Source organism: Centruroides vittatus, unplaced genomic scaffold, assembly GCF_030686945.1.
Source record: "Centruroides vittatus isolate TY-2023 unplaced genomic scaffold, ASM3068694v2 contig_19, whole genome shotgun sequence".
NCBI classification, from domain to species: domain Eukaryota; kingdom Metazoa; phylum Arthropoda; class Arachnida; order Scorpiones; family Buthidae; genus Centruroides; species Centruroides vittatus.
The window spans coordinates 1,963,796-1,981,057 of NW_027121169.1; the positions used below are offsets into that span (position 1 = coordinate 1,963,796).

The 17,262-nt window shown below is 24.2% G+C and overlaps 1 protein-coding gene across 1 annotated transcript; it reads left to right on the forward strand.

The window, feature by feature from the left end:
* The first annotated feature begins 678 nt into the window (after positions 1-678).
* Positions 679-11,479, forward strand: LOC136970125 (mitochondrial sodium/calcium exchanger protein-like). Its single transcript, XM_067264513.1, has 16 exons — positions 679-899; positions 2,280-2,432; positions 5,399-5,451; positions 5,810-5,867; positions 6,520-6,622; positions 6,706-6,873; positions 6,956-7,048; positions 7,820-7,936; positions 8,030-8,155; positions 8,613-8,809; positions 9,569-9,701; positions 9,775-9,974; positions 10,059-10,134; positions 10,223-10,303; positions 10,805-10,872; positions 10,948-11,479. The coding sequence occupies exons 1-16, from the start codon at positions 816-818 to the stop codon at positions 11,125-11,127; spliced, it is 1,890 nt and encodes a 629-aa protein (XP_067120614.1). The 5' UTR covers positions 679-815; the 3' UTR covers positions 11,128-11,479.
* Positions 11,480-17,262: the final 5,783 nt, after the last annotated feature.

Consider the following 17,262-nt stretch of genomic DNA (forward strand, 5'->3'; position numbering starts at 1 on the left):
ACGTTCAATAACCTTTAGTCATTGACATATCATATCTTTAAAGTATTAATTAATTCAAATGGTTGCTAAAGTTGAAAATAAAATATTTGTGCAAGATAATAAATGAAGGTTATAAATATAAATAATAATTCTTGAATGCTACATGATAAAATTATCTCAAGTCTTTAATGTGCTTTCAAACCCACTTAACACTTTTATAAGCAATGATGTTCAACTGTTTTCAATAGAAAGGATTTTATATCACAAAAGAAAGTGCAAATTCTTAATTAAAACCTTAATTTAAGTAAAGAACTTTGCATTACAGAATATAAAAATCATTAGACAGTGGATATGAATGATCAGCAAATATTCTTTAATTTACCTACCAGTTCTCTTTGACTAAATGAAATCATTATAAGAACGTTCATGTATGTTCATAGTAAAATTCAATTTTATCGAAAGAGAATATAATCATAAATGGCGTACACAATGACGTAAATGATGATAAGAATCCACGGAGATCCGAAAACTGTAATAGTTGGATAGTGATAAGTAATTTTTATTTGTTTATCAGATTCTACCCCCCAAATGAGGGTTGGGCCTGAAGTACGTATCACCAATAAAATTGCAACATAAAACTCAGGTGAAATATGTCATTATAGATGTGGGGGCTAAAGGGGGAGATAAAATCAAAGGTATTTAAACAGATGCATCTCTCTGTCTTGTCACAACCATTTTGAGTCGGCTGCCCATGTCGACAAACTACGCCGCTACCGTACCTACGAAAAAATCTCGAAGACTAAATAGAGGATTCAGAAGACGAAGAAGACTGAAAAATGTACAATGAAACTATATCTAGTTTGATGAACACTACGGTGTCTACTTTATATTTAAACACGACAAAGTCTCACGAACCTTTGGTAAGCAATTAAGCTTGATTTGTTTTAATTCTATGCAATTAATGCTTAAATTAATTTTTAAATGTTTTTACGTAAAAGTGAGCCGTAATTCTGTATCCTTATCGCTTTTTAAGCATTCTGTATGACGCACAAGTCTAGTTATTTTGTCTAATCTGATATCCATGATTCGCATTGTACTATCTTCAGACTCAAAATGGCGTCCTACTTTTTTTAATCTTAAACCAGACATTTTGCTATTTTTAATGACTTTTATGCATTTCAAATTTTCCATAATTAAACAAATTTATAGAATGATAAATTTGTTTAATTATAAAAAATTTCATTTCATAAAAATGCCGAATTAAACGAAAAATTTCAAAATTGTTCTCATACTAAGCGCATTAAATGCAGTGAAGATTATGTAATTAAAAATTTTTACATTTATGGAAGTAAAATAATAAAATTATTTCACTTTAATAATTTTACTCCAGCAAAATTACACCTTTAGCTTTTGCACCTTAAGGTTTTAACTTGAATTTTCTCATCGCTTATCGCGCAGTGTATCTTTCTTAGTATAAAATAAATTTTAAAAAAGTAACAAATCTCTATATATATATATATATATATATTTCTGATAATAATTGAAGGTTAATGCGATTATCATTACTATTATAGGATCCTTAACTTTTATTTTATTTTATTAAACAAAGTTTGAAATGTTACTTATTCATAGATAAGCAATTGAACTTTAATTGAAACGTCATTGGTTCAATGAATAAGTTTTTTTTTCTTATATACATTTGATTGATAGGATATCTGCTACAGTTGAAGTACTCTATAACCTTTCTATCAAAACCAATAAAATAAGTTTTCCTACTTCTCTTTCCGTTATAGTCAGAAAAGCGACTTTTACAAGACAGTAGAAGACTAATGGTTTGGTGACAGATTGACATTGAGCATCGTATGTCTTCGCCGTGGTACAAAATACTTGGCAAAGAAAGACATTCAATAACTCTTACAGGAATGTAGCTAATGATGAGATATCAGATACATCTCTAAAGAAAAATTTTTATCCATTCGCTTATATCAAATACTATTTTTTCTTGATTTATTTTCGAGAATTTCGGTTTTATACGCACTCCATTTGAAAAATTATCTCGCTATAAATGTATGTTTTTTCTCGTTATTATTTAGTTTTTAATATATTTACAACTTTAATTTATTCAAATATAATTTAGTTTTATCTACATTTATCAGTAGCTAAGCTATTTAAATTATATTGTTTGTCGGTTGGTCTGCTCGTGTGCAATTACACAAAAGTAAATTCCTTTAAACATTTTTTTATTAAATAAATTTATGGAATATATAATTCTATATATTTGAATTTAATTTTACTTGTAGTGTCGTGATGTGAATGGTATAAATGGGAGTCAACGTTGTAACTTTGTGAGAACAACTCTTGATTGTAGAAGCACTATTGGTTATATCGATTACACCGCTTATATGTACTGTTCTTTTGGAGATGAAGGTGCTACAATCGCTGTTGGACTTAGTGTAAGTGTACTTATTTCAAATTTATTATTACCTCAAAACGGTATATTTATGTAACATAGAACGCCACAATCAATGTCTATTAAGAGGACTTACAAATAAAGATATGAAATGTAATTTTCTTCAGAAAATAATTCTTAAAAATGGAGTTGTCTTCGTGTAAAATTCACAGAAATTAATGATTATAATAATAGAACAACTTCACTTTTTGTAACTTAATTAAAATTTATTATAATTACGTTTAAAATTAATATTCTAATTAGGTTTTCTAATTTATAAATATTTAATATTTTGTAAACAATAGTAAACATTTACAATAGCTATATTTCAGCATGCTCATTTTGAACATAAAATTGCATCTTTGGATCTTCAGCAGAATGCAATATCTATAGTAATATCTGTATAACGTAACGTGTTATATATGCAGTAACTAGTTACGGAACGTAACAGAGCTTTTGTATTATGTAATTATAAAAAAGCGTATCATCTGAGTAGCTGGTTGTGATATATTCGTGGCAATTCGTGGTATTTAATTATGAAGTATTCATAATACAGTAGAGCGTCGATAAGTGGAACCAATTGGGGACTGGGATCCTTCCAGTTAATGATTTGTTCCAGTTTCCGACTTTTTACGAAAAAATACATTAACTTGTCCAATGTTCAAATTTTTCTCCGTTGCGTATCGCTTCCTGTTGAATTTTTCTCCGTTGCGTGTCGCTTCGTGTTGAATTTTCGTCGATTTTAAACCTAACGAAAATTTTTATAATAATCATCGAGGCTATCGTATCGTTAAAAATTATTTCTGCATTTTGTACAAACAAAATAAATATATTAAAGAATATAAAAAACATGAAAATTATACTTTAGAAGTAAATTTAGTATCAAAAACATTCGATTCAGCACGACACAGTCCGACTGAAAATCGTTCCACTTTCCGGCCATTCCACTTACCGACGTTCCACTTATCGAGGCTCTACTGTAGTTAGATATAAAATAGCACAGCATTACATTAAAGCATTTACTGTTCCAGCTTCACAGCTTTCTTCATATCTATTTATTATGTAATAGCATCTACAATAATGAGTTGTGAAGAAAGCACAGCATATATAACATCTGTTTTGGAAAAATCATAACATCTATAGCAGTTAGCTATGAAGATAACACGACATCCATATTAGCCAGTTGTCGAGCATACGTGTAGCATAGCATATACAGCATAAACAATTTATAAAAATTGTTTATGCTATAGCTTATAAACATATGAAACATAACATAATAGTATGTATATTACTATGGCACAACACCTATAATTGTTGTTTGTTTATCATCTATAGTACATAATAGCAGAGCACACTACAAACAACATCCAGTTACACAATACATCATCCATAAATTTATCATCCGCTATACTCTATCATCTCGAAGAAGAAAATAATAATAATAACAAATTTTTGATGATTATTAAAAGAAAAATCAGCAGTTATAAAGATACAGATGAGAATTTATAGTTTATTAAAGATCATAATTTTGCATTTCAGTAATAAATGTCAGATGGGGTTATACTCATGACATTTCAATTACGTCGTGTCCCAAGTCTGTACTTCATTAGTCTGATAAATGCAGATGTTAAGTTTTATGTTAGGAGGGAGAGGTTTAACATTATTTTTACTTTATCACGCTCAAACTGATTGATGACGATGCATTAGAGATGAGACGAACTACACAAGCAGATAATGATTATATTTTTCTTTTTTCTCGTTTTAAAATCTTTAAATTGATGAGAATAATCTATAGGATTATCAATATCATTTTCTGATAAGAATATTTTTCTTTCTCCTCTTTCGTTTCTCTTATTATATGCTAATTCTATCCTCTTTGTCGTTAATCACTAATCTAAAAAATCATTTCATTTTAATTATTATTTTATCAGCTGTAAACAATAATTTATAACTGATAAAAAAGTTAATAATGTCCGAAATTACAATTTCATGAATGATTTTTCATTTTTCCAAAGAAAATTAAAATTCAATGAGTTCATTTTCGGATAATAAAAATAATTTTATTTATTTACTTTTTAAAATTTTTTATTATTCGAATTGTTTGATGTTTTATTAAATACAATTTTATATGTATTTAATTAATATTGCATGAAATTTTCGAAAAATAAATAATAACACAAAAATTTATTAAATAATATTTTTTAAATTTAAAATTTAGTATAAAAATAATTAAATAAATAACTGAAAAATTTAAACTTGAAATTAAATTTTTGGTTTTCAAATTCCAAATATGATGTTGAATTTTTTTAATGTACTTTATACTAGACATTAATTTTAATTTCTGAAATAAAATTACAAAAATTCAATTTGCTATTTTTAAAAACTGAAAATTAAAATCAAATGAAAATTTTAGAAATTTGATTTCATTTTTACTTTGAACTTAATTAATCTCGAGTTTAACTTTTTCGAATTTTTCTATTTGCTTTTAAATAATTTCAATGTCAAAATGTCAATTTGACATCAATATCATAGATCATACATTCAATCAATTACACTTAATTGCATATGAAATATAATTAAATATCAACATAATACATCATAATTTATATTTCACTTTTAATTACCACATTTTAATTATTTTTAATTAAGTATATATTATATTGAAATTTTTGTAGTAATTTTAGAAGTGATTTAAATTTAAATGAAATTTCATATTCTCGTTATCAGCTAATTTTAATTTTTATTATTACAATTTTTTTATTGAAAACGCAATCAAACTCAAATTGTGATTTATAAGCAAAACTCTATTGTGATTTGCTTATAAATCACAATTGAACATTTTGATTTGTATCCTTTTATTTGTTTTTATAGTAAAAAAGAAATAAATATATTTAAATTCGATTTTATAGAAACCAATAAATTACAAGTAATATAATAATTTTAGTAACATTTTTTTCTCCTTTCCATCAGGTTTTATGGCTATTGTTGTTATTCATTGGTCTAGGGATGACAGCAAATGACTTGTGAGTAGATATTCTGTTTTATACCCCTAATGTTAAACTAACAACTAATATAACATCGAAGATGACAACGTCAGATTTACAAACATAAAATCGTTTTACATCCTCAAGTGAACCATTTGTTGTTCTAAAATCGTAAAACTGTGAGATTTCGACTTGTATATAGGTTTAGTATATAGTCGTTGTCATCACTAGAAATACATAGAGCAGAACTCGCGATAAAATTTATCCGTAAAAGTTTCTAACATGTGTATAGCTTCTAGCTATTTTATATAAGACTTTGTTACGCTTCAAATATTTTCTAATATTTACTATAAAATTTGTTTATTTTATTGAACCAATTGTTATTTTTTTCCTATAGCTTATGTCCTGCACTTTTCGTCATTTCGAAAACTTTGAAGATGTCTCAGAATGTTGCTGTATCTTTTAATTTTATTAAAATATATTTATGTTATTAATTATAATTAATTAAGAATAATATAAAAACGTTTAAATTGTATTGTGTAGTTGAAAGTTTTATTATTGTAAATTGCTTTAAACATGTCTTACATATAAGGCACAGAAAACGAGCATACATATAGAACACTCATATAGCTCACATACATACTTAGACATAACATACATACAAATAACATACTTTTATACATACAGATATATTTAGATATGTTAATATATTTGGCATTCAATTAACCATTCACATAAACATATTACTATACATAACATACCTGTATAATGTTTAGACACATACATACACGTATAAATTAACCTAAGTATATAAAACCCATAATAGAAATATATACTTATATTCACATCACCATTCTTAGCACATTTTTTATGCATAATAAATACATGCACACGATATAAACACGTATACATCTATACACTCATTATATAAATACACTTGTGTATATACACCTACAGACAATAAATAACCTCAAACTTGTTACTGATAAAATAATAATAAAATATGAAAATAATTCTTAACCAAATTAGTTATTATGGAACTACAGAAATACATTTTAATTATAAAAAATAATTATTAAATATATTAACCTTAACATATATAAACAGGGAGTAACTTTGTTAGCCTTTGGAAATGGTTCTCCTGATATATTTTCGGCTATTGCTGGTATTCAACAAGGAAAAACTGATCTTGTAATAGGAGGTTTAATAGGTAAGTAAATTAATGATTTAACTAACATCAAACAGAATAATTTTCTGCCATTTTTTAATGAAAAATATTTATAATTTTAACAGGTGGTGGTATATTTGTAACCACAGTAGTAGCTGGTTCGATATTCCTAATTAAGTCTTTCACAATTATGAAAAGACCATTCCTTAGAGACATATTTTTTTATATTGGAGCAACATCTTGGGTTTTCTACCTTTGTTATACAGGTTCTATTTTCGTATACCACGCAATAGGTACTGTTTCTATACTTATAGTTTGTTAAATTACTTAAAAAATACTTTAAATTTATTTAAAAAATTCTGAAAAAATTTACAGGATTAGTTATTCTTTACGTAGTCTACATAATAGTAGTAATGGTCAGTAGGTACATCCATCAGAAATATCAAGAAAATCCATCGAAAGAAAAAGGTAATTTGAGTGCTCTTACATATAATGAAATTATTTAAAAAATTGATTTTACATTGTCCCGTTATTGTTGTCGTTAGAGTTTACATCTTTTTAAATTTTTTGGCATCTTTTTACTTTTTTAATTAGTGAATATTATGTTATTAGCATATTTAATTTGATGGAAGTGAGTAAAGATATTATACTGTTACTGAAATTAATTGAGAATGTGTTTGTATATATATCAATATCAGTAAATTTAATGGACGTCCTGAAGGATTAAATCCAGATAATAGAACAATGATTAAAGTTTGCTTACATAAATTATTAGAGATAATTAAATTATCAACATATTGAGAATGAACTCCGTTGAAACATATTTGAAACTATTAGAAAATATACAGAATTTTACGTAATTAATTATTATGTTTAAAGAATTAATTGATTAATGGGTTATTAAAAATTAATTTTTTATTTAAACGTATATAAAAGCAGAATTCCAAAAACAACCCGAAAAGGATTCTTTCGAAGTGAGCTCGCTCCTTTTCGGAAAATGGGATATATGCTCCCTGCATTCACTTTTACTTTTAGATTTCGTTTCGTCTTTATAGATCTTCTACTTCTAACTGTGACCGTGCAGTTTAACTTGCTGAATGTGGGAGTAACGGTACAGGTAATTAAGCCCTAATGTCACAAAGGTCAGTTGTTTGTAAGGGTCAATGTGTATTTTTTTTTACATTTCTGACGATATTTATGTTAAGAAACCATTTTACAATGTTCGTAAAAATCTTTCAGAAGCTTCTGCACAAGAGAAATCTAGCACATTAGCACCAGTAGCATCTTTCTCATCTATTAATTTTGGAAAAACCAAAAGGGAAGATGATCCTGAAGCAGCTGGTGTAGTTCTTACTTGTAAGTTCAAGTCTATGTAAATAGTATAAAATATAATATGTTTATAGTGAAAATTTTGTAATATTTAACTATATTTTGAACTTTATTCTACAGCGTTCTTTTTTCTTAATGATTTTTGGGATAATCCACAACCTTCCCAACCCATCTCACCAGAACAAGAATCTGGAATTTTTGTTATTACAACACCACCAGAAATAGCTGGGCGTCGTCCTACATGTGGTAAAATACTTTTCATTTTATTTTTTAAATATTTAAAGATTATATTTATAAAAATATGTTATACAATTATTGATTTTAATAATATTTTTTAAGAAATTAAAATAATTTTTTCATAGTTCTAACCTAAATTCTTCTTGATTATTTTTAATTTTCTTATCTCCAATTCTGTAATTTAAAATATTGTTGATAAAATTATTAAAAATACATTTAAATGATGTTTTTTTGAATTATTATATAAAATTTGCAGTGATATCTTAATTATTAATTCAGAAATTAACTGTCATCACTTACATACAGTATTTAGCAATTAATGCCGAAGATCGAATTTAATTACATTCAATTTCTAAGCGTATCTTTTAGATTTTTCCATCTAAAGTATATGTAGTGAAAGCTCTAAAATACAGTAAACATGGAATTTTTCTACCACTTAAAGTAAAATTGACATATTTACTGATAGGCAGTATCAGCGTTGACATCGAATCCCTAGAGAAGACATCAAGTGAAACGTCGTTGGTGTCAAGTAAGAAAAAAGTTAAGATCCCTGTGGATGGAGAGGTTGACCCACTGAAGGACTTTTTATATCAGATCTGTCCTATTAACGTACGAGGATGGAGCAAACTTATCTGGTGGCAACGTGTACTTGAGATCTGCAAGGTAATTCCCGTTTTTTGGTCATAGAAAGTGAATTTTTTCACATAACTTCCTTCGAAAAAAAAAGCTATTTTCTATATTTTTTTAGAAGGAAAATTTATTTTCTAGATCTTTAGTGGCTGTTTTCCTGTAATACATTAAGAAACGGTATTTAAAATCTTTATTTTAATTGTTATACATGATACAGACATGCTTATTTATTAATTTTTTTTTACTAAAGATTAATATTTCTGTAGTTAAATTTCTATACTTAGAATATAAGGTGTGAAGTTTTTCATATAAATTTTCTAAAAAGGTGAACTTAATGTTGTTTTTTTAAGAAAAGAAATTGATTTTCTTTAATTTAATTTTTTTTTCTTTTTTTTAAAACATTATACAACACTACTTACAGCTTCATTCTTGTACATGTTTATTTGCTTTTTATTATTGATTTAATCAGAAGATTTTACTGTAATTGCCATTTTCTGGGTATTAGAAATGAATTTTTCAAATAAATTCCTTCAAATGTTGTTTTCATTTAAAAAAATACAATTTTGTATCAAAGTAAACTAAATTCTATAAAATACAATTTGATTTACACTGATTTTTTCATTACCTAACATTGAAGGAATAGTATTTAAACCTTTATACTGTACTATACAGTACATGGTTAAGACATGTCTATTTGCTCTTTGTTATTGATCCACCAGATAAACATCAGGATTGACATTATGTATTGTTGTAGTAAGACAAAACTAACATTTGCAATTCTTTCCATTCCAGTGCCCTGTGATGCTACTTCTTACGATTACCACACCTGTTTTGGATGTAACTAAACCGAAACAGAATTGGTGTCGTTATCTCAATGTATTACACTGCATTACTGGTCCTTTGTTCATTTTAATGGTTACTGGATGTAAGTAAATGCTCTTTTTCTTCACTAACATAAATATGAGTATACTTAAAATCCTTAATTTATTTTTCTATAGATGCTCTTACAATGATTGGAGGCAAATTTCCACTAATTTGCGTAATTTTAGTGATTTCTTTGATCTTAGCTGCTGTAGTATTTTTCACGAGTGAAAATGATAAGCAACCAAAATATCATTGTGCATTTTCTTATTTGGGATTTTTGGTTGCTGTTGTATGGATTTATTGCATTGCTAATGAAATTGTAGTTTTGTTGCAAGTAAGTTAATTCTTTGAATAATTAAAACAAACTCTAAAAATACAATTTTACGAAAAAATTGGATATTTAATTTTTTATTTTTAGGCTGTAGGAATTGTTTTCAATCTCAGTGACACCATACTTGGTTTAACCATTTTGGCGTGGGGAAACTGTTTACTCGGTAAATTATTATTTTTAATAATTAAAATAAATAAAAATAGACTTTAAATTTTATAAAAATAATACATTTTTGTATATATTTTTAAAAGATTTCCTTTCAAATGTGGCTGTTGCAAGGAAAGGTTTTCCAAGAATGGGAATTGCAGCTTGTTTTGGAGCACCATTCTTAAGTATCCTTTTTAATAAATGAAAATAAAATTAAATTACTGTCAAAACTTTAAAAAATTTGTTGGTAATTTGTAACTTAATTTTTAAAAAATTACAAAAAACAAGTATTTTTACAAGTCGTCACTAATTTAAAATGACATATGCCTCGTACAAATGTGAATTTTTACATGATATAACTTTAGGAATTGTAACTTAACTTAAGTACTGTACGTGTCTAAATACTTGTAATTAAATATTAAAATTACTTAATACTTCATTTTTATAATTAATCATAAATTAAACATAATTAAAAATAAAAATGTAATAGAAAACTAAAATTTTATTTTGTATATGTTAAATAAAATTTAACTTACACGTAGTTAATCATTACTTTAAAAAAAAATTACAGTTCAAATTTTATAGTTGTAATTTATAAAAATTAGTAATAAACTAAGTATAGATTAAATGTAATTTAAAAATATACAGAAAAATGTTTAATTGTATTTTACTTAATTAACAATTAGCACTTTTACTTGGTGTTGGTGTTTCTTCGATGATACGATTATTCAAAAGTAATGACGGAGAATTGACGGTAATTACAGTATATTTTAAACTTAATTTTAAAGTTTTATAAGTATTACAAAATGCATATTTATTTATTTTACAGTTAATGTTTACAAGAATGACAATAATTTTGTTTGCAACATTAGCAACAAGTTTGATTATCACCTTAATTACCATGACAATCCTGCGATTCCGAGTAAGGAGATATTATGGTGTCTTCTTGATAATTGTATACCTGACATTTCTAATTACTGCAGTGCTTACTGAAGTTGGAATCTTCTAAAAAAATTCAAAAAATATTGTTCTTCAATGCGGTAAACTATGTAAAACAACACAAAAAAATTATTAGTGAGCTTTTTTGTTTATAAACTCTATTTTTAGTATTCAAAAAATGCTATTATATGTATTATTTTTCTTTGTTTTAAACTGCTGTATATAGTTGTATTTTTCCCCTTTTTACTCGATTCAATATATTTTACTTTATGTTAGACGCAACAATAATTATCTTTATTATTGTTTTTACAATTGTCGTTTTCTGGCGGACGGCTGTAAACAGCTGTATACTGATGGTTAAAATGTCAGTAAAACAGTTGATATTTTGTTGAAATAAAAAATATGAATTATAAATATGAAAATTCTTTATATTTTTTTCTTTATAATAAATCATTTTATACCCTTTACAAATATGTTTGGTGTTCATATAGCCTACACTGTTGACCGGTTTTAATTTATCTAAAAAATTTAAAGTATTTCTATATTTAAATGGTTTTAAAATCTAAAAAAACTTCTTAGCTTCTAGATAATTAATCATAATTAATTAGAAATACATTTTATTTTTCAATGTAAATACTCATACAAATGTATACAAATCTTATAATGTAGCATAGAAAAAACAATTATATAGCAAATATTCTGCATTTTTAAATAATAAATGTTTCGTTTTTTTAAAAAATTTAATTAAAAAAGTAAAAATAAATTTTTGGTTGTTCTAATTAATAGAATTAACAAACTAAAATCACAAATATTTATACAGATATGTACTGAAATGTAACTGACGTTATACATTCTATAAAACACAATAATATTGATATAATAAAATTTTAAGTTAATTTTCTAGAAATTAATAAAAATACTTAAATTTATAACGGAATCTTTAGATATTTTAATGAACAAAAATATTCATTCTTCTATCTTACGTTATATAGCTTTGAAAAATGCAGTTGTAATAATTAAAGTTTGCAGTTTTAGCTACTTACATAATTTTTCTTTTATTTTCTAAGAAACTAAGAAATAAAATAAATTTTTTTGAATTTTTTTAATAAAAAATTACTGTATTTGCAAAAATACCTACAATAACTTTCGTTGTAGGGTGTATACAAAGCTTTATTTCAATAAAATTTTGTAGTTTTAGATGAAAAAAGTAACTTTGAGAAAGTTTAAAATGTGTTTTAACAGCTTTTTCTTGTAATATTTGTTTTTATATAAAATAAACATAATAAAAATATTAATGCAATTATTTTTTATTGTAATGTTTATAAAGACACACTTCAACAGTAAAATTTTGAGTTTTTAATCTTAGATATCGACATTCTGTTTAAATAAATAAATAAAAAGACAACTTATTGAATTATTAACGATTTTTAAAATAAATTTTAAAATGATTAAAATTCATAAAACGTTAAACACATTTTTCGAGTAATTTATTTATTAACGTTTGATATGAGTTTAGGTATGAGATGTATGCATAAAATGGATATATATTTATAATAAAATTAATTATATATATATATATGGGCATGCACAGGAATATTTTTACGAGAAAATTCATTATGTAGACAGTAGGCTGATATGCGTATCTAGAAGGAAATTGGTTTGTGTTTATAGAGAAACAAGTGCAGTATATACAGTATATATATTTGATATAAAGTACTCTGTTTAAAATAAATTTTAAACATATAAAAGAAAAATTTTCATAACTCAGTGGACGACTTTTTCCAATATAGCAGAGACTATCTCTTCTGTACTAAGCTTCAATACATGAAAGAAAAGGCGAAGGTGTGGAGTTGACCATCTGTCAAACTGACACACAACCCAACAAAGCTCTTCCAGGCAGACTTTATTCCCTCCTGTTATATTGTAAGCTAAAACAGGCCCATCTGTAAGCTAGCTCAGCGCAACTGTAAAACGTGTTGGCTGCCACAAATTGGTTTCCCTGCTAGAAATGATATTTTCCCGATATATTATAGACAAAATAGCTTCAAACTTCAGTCATAAATGATTCATACTTTTATGTATTTTGTTTTTTCCCCTTCCTTTCTTATTCCATGACTCTGCCAGAATTACATGCATCGAAGGTTTTGCATTACACTGATAAAAGAATAATAAAATATTTATGCGAATTTTGTTAAAGGATAAGAATATATAAAAAGAAAAACAATATATATATATAATAATAATTCAGTTCGACTAAAATATTGAAAAAAAAATACAATATGAGACATAAATTTTATAAATATAAAAATAATTTAAGGTATTTTTACGTTTAAAATATCAGAATTTGTATATTTTATACTTAAAATTTCGACTGAATTTGTGTACTTTTATACGTAAGACATTTCTGTTTTTTGCACTTACAATGTCGACAGAATTTATATATACTACACTTAAAATATCGATATAATTTATGTATACATTTCTTTTTCATGTGTATATTGCTTTATATATTTATATTGTTTACTTTAATACAAAAAATTTTGAAAAGTAAAATCAGAAAATTTTATAGATAAAATTTTGTAGAAAAATAAAATAAAAATAAATAAATAAAAATGTAATTTTTAAACCGATCTTTTATAGTATTTTTATCGTATCTAGACAGAAGGTAATTTAATTCTGTATTTTTTCTATTATTTTTAAACCAAGACTTTTTATTTATTTTTTATTTGATAACAGAAAGAGTAAAGTAAATAAAAGAAAAAAATCATTGTTTTCTACTAGACCATGTTCAGAAGATAATCTGTCTTGAACAAAACTGTATTGAAAGCACAAGACAATGCTTACAACATAAACTTTACAACTTCACAATATTTATATCATAATCTAGTACATTTATACGAGTAAACATTAATAATTTAATTAATTAATTTAAATTAATGCATAAAATGTATATTAAGCACTGATTTACTTATATAGAAGTGAAAAATATCAATCTTACATTTTAATTTCAAATTTTAGAGTTACACAATTTGACTACTAATTAGAACTATAAAATATAAGCAATCACTTTTAAAAATCTTTTCTTGTTTTTATTTATACATATTTGTTTAAAATATATATATAAAATTAATTATAAACAATAAAATAAATTTTTTATAAGTAATAATTTGAACAAACGTACTGAAGCAATTCCTTCATAAACAACAATAATATTCCTTTCTCTCGTCAACTTTATCAATTATTTTATACCCTACATCGTCATTATTTTTATATAACTTATTATTTTTTTACAAAAATAGAGTTTTTTATACGTCACAAGGAAGAAAAAAATGTTCGTTAATTAGTTTCTTGCTCTATATATGTATATTCCATATCAGGATAAAGAAAAATCTGAAAAATTTACTTTATAATAAGTTTTATCTTTTTCGTCTCAAGATTGTGTTTTATTTAAACTCCTATATCATCGAATAAATGTATTGTATTTTTATGTAAATAATTTATGTATAACTTATTAAAAATTGCAGTTTTTCTATAATTCTGTATTTTTTATTTCATCAAATTCACATACGTAGTTTTTATGCATAAAAATAGAATAAATATGATGAATAAATAAATAAAAAAATTTTTAATAAGCCACATATAAAATTTTACTTAAAAATATACGTAAAGACAATATAAAACATAGATTAAACAGTAAAAAATATAATTCGTGTACAAAAAAACCAATTGAATTTGATGAAATAAAAAATACAGAATTATAGAAAAAACTGCAATTTTTAATAAGTTATACATAAATTATTTACATAAAAATACAATAAATTTATTCGATGATATAGGAGTTTAAATAAAACACAATCTTGAGAAGAAAAAGATAAAAAGAAGTAATAAAAATATCAAGGAAACGAAAAGCAATCATCACATCAAAATTTTAATCAAAGTCTTTTCAAGAAAATGGAATAAAAATATACTTTTAGAAACTAATTTAAACACAAATACTATCGTGCATGATTATCTGCAGTCGGATCGAATATCTGAATAATATAATAGCATTTATTATTCTACTTCCATTATTCAAAATACTTTTCTTAAATATCATAATTATCTCTTTTTTTCTTTCGTTCTTTTTAGAAAATCAATTTATTAAAATCTTTAAATATTAAATTATCTGTATACTTCGCTATCGTGTTATAAAATACAATTTTACATTGATTTATTTTACTTCATTTATTTAAAGCTTTGATAACAGTCATTTTTATTATATTAATGGAACGTAAAAAGTAAAGAACAAATAATTTTAAAAAATATTTAAACATTTTTATAATTTTTTCTGTAATTAGTAATTTAAAAAAAATATATTTTTAATTGTAATTTTCCATAGCAAATTTAGAATTTTTTTAAACAAAAATGCATACAAAATAACCTCTAAATAACGAACACCTCTGAACAACGGACATTTTTTTAATGTTCCAGTCGGTATTCTTTGTTATTTTTTATTTTATAATTAATTTTTTTTAATTTTCATTAAAACTTTTAATCATTTAGTAAATAAAAAATAATAATAATTAAAATGAAAAGTAATAAAAGCTTATTACATATTTTTATTATAATAATAACAATAATTATTTTTATTTTAATTTATTTAAATAATTACTGTTTTTTTAAATATTAAATATTTTCGAAATTCCTATTTAAAATAGTAGTAGTAATAATAATAATAATAATAATTTTTAATTAAATTTAATATATATAAATACTAATAAAAAGAAATTGTAACAGTCTAAGGCCTTATACGCTAATAAACTTGATTTGATTAATAAAAAAGAATTGAATTTTATAAAGTAAATAAAAGAATAATATTAATTAGTTTATGTAAATAATAATAATAAAATAAAATTTTACATTTTTAAAAAGGTATTTCCATAAAAACAAATTTTGTAAATATTTAATAATTATATAAAATACAGTAAAATTTAAAATAATTAATTGCATTTTTTTAATTTTATAATTTTATTTTATATTTTAGATTTCACGATCTTGTAATTTAATTTACAAGCTAAATCGGTCTGTTTGTTTGTATAAATCAAAACAATTTATTTTAAATATCTATCTTAATAAATCTTATAATTTCTTTCTATAAAAAAAAGTTATTTTATTTACCTCTAATATAATTATTTTTACATATTTTATACATTTATATTAATTTAATAAGTACACTTTACGTAAATAAATGAAATTTTCGAACAATGAGTAATAAATTCTTTTGATATTTTCAACTAGAGAATAATAATCAAATAGAAAAGTATTACTACTTTGAAGTTTTGTATAGCCAGAAGCAAATTAAAGGAAACAAAATCATTTACAAACGGTTACTCTCTTAAACATAATGAAAATGTTCACATCAAAATTCCTGGAAGCATCTTCTTTGTCTTCATACATTTTCACACAGAAAAATATTTTATATTCATAAAGATCCCTTTTATTCAATTATCCATTTAATAAAATGCAGTCACTTGTGTTGATGTAAAGTGAGAAATGCCAAAAATGAAAGAGAAGGAACTTGAATGAAGCTTCAGGCTTTTAATGAATTCAAGTTTATCGACTGATGTCATACCAAGGGTTCCACTTTCCAACTGACTGCTTTAGCAAACGTGTACAGAATGACCAAATAGGGAGAAATTATAGAAAAGATCTCATCTCATACAAGTGAATACGTTTCAAATAAGACATTAAAGAACTAACAAAATAATATAATTTGTTATTTAGAAAATAAATCACATGAGAGAGAGAGAGAGAGAGAGAGAGGAGATTATAGAAAAAGAAAGTAAGAAAATCAAATTGTTCCAGTAGTAAATATAAATTTTCTTTTTTCTTTTTTAAAATAAATTTATCTTAATTGTGCTTCAGGTATTATCTTTGTTATAATTGAATAGTTTCAACGTGTAATTATATTAATTACTTTAAATGAAAGCAACTTTTGTATAAATGAATTTTATACTTTCTCTAAGTATAAAGTATATTTTTGTTTACTGTTAATGAATTCATCTGCAGATTTCTCATAAAGTCTCATTAAAATGATATCTAAATTTCTAAACCAGTAAATTATTTTTTGTTTTCTTACTTTAGATACATTCTTTTCATTTTATTATTATTATTTTTTGTTTTTTTTTCCTGAGAACGAGATGCCAAATTTTTTTTTCTTTTCTTT

Bases quoted from the DNA above. Each gene is read 5' to 3' on its own strand.
- LOC136970125 (XM_067264513.1), top strand. From the start codon at position 816: ATGTACAATGAAACTATATCTAGTTTGATGAACACTACGGTGTCTACT. The intron at 8,810-9,568 runs GTAATTCCCGTT...TTTCCATTCCAG, and splicing joins GTGTACTTGAGATCTGCAAG to TGCCCTGTGATGCTACTTCT. The intron at 10,135-10,222 runs GTAAATTATTAT...TATTTTTAAAAG, and splicing joins GTGGGGAAACTGTTTACTCG to ATTTCCTTTCAAATGTGGCT.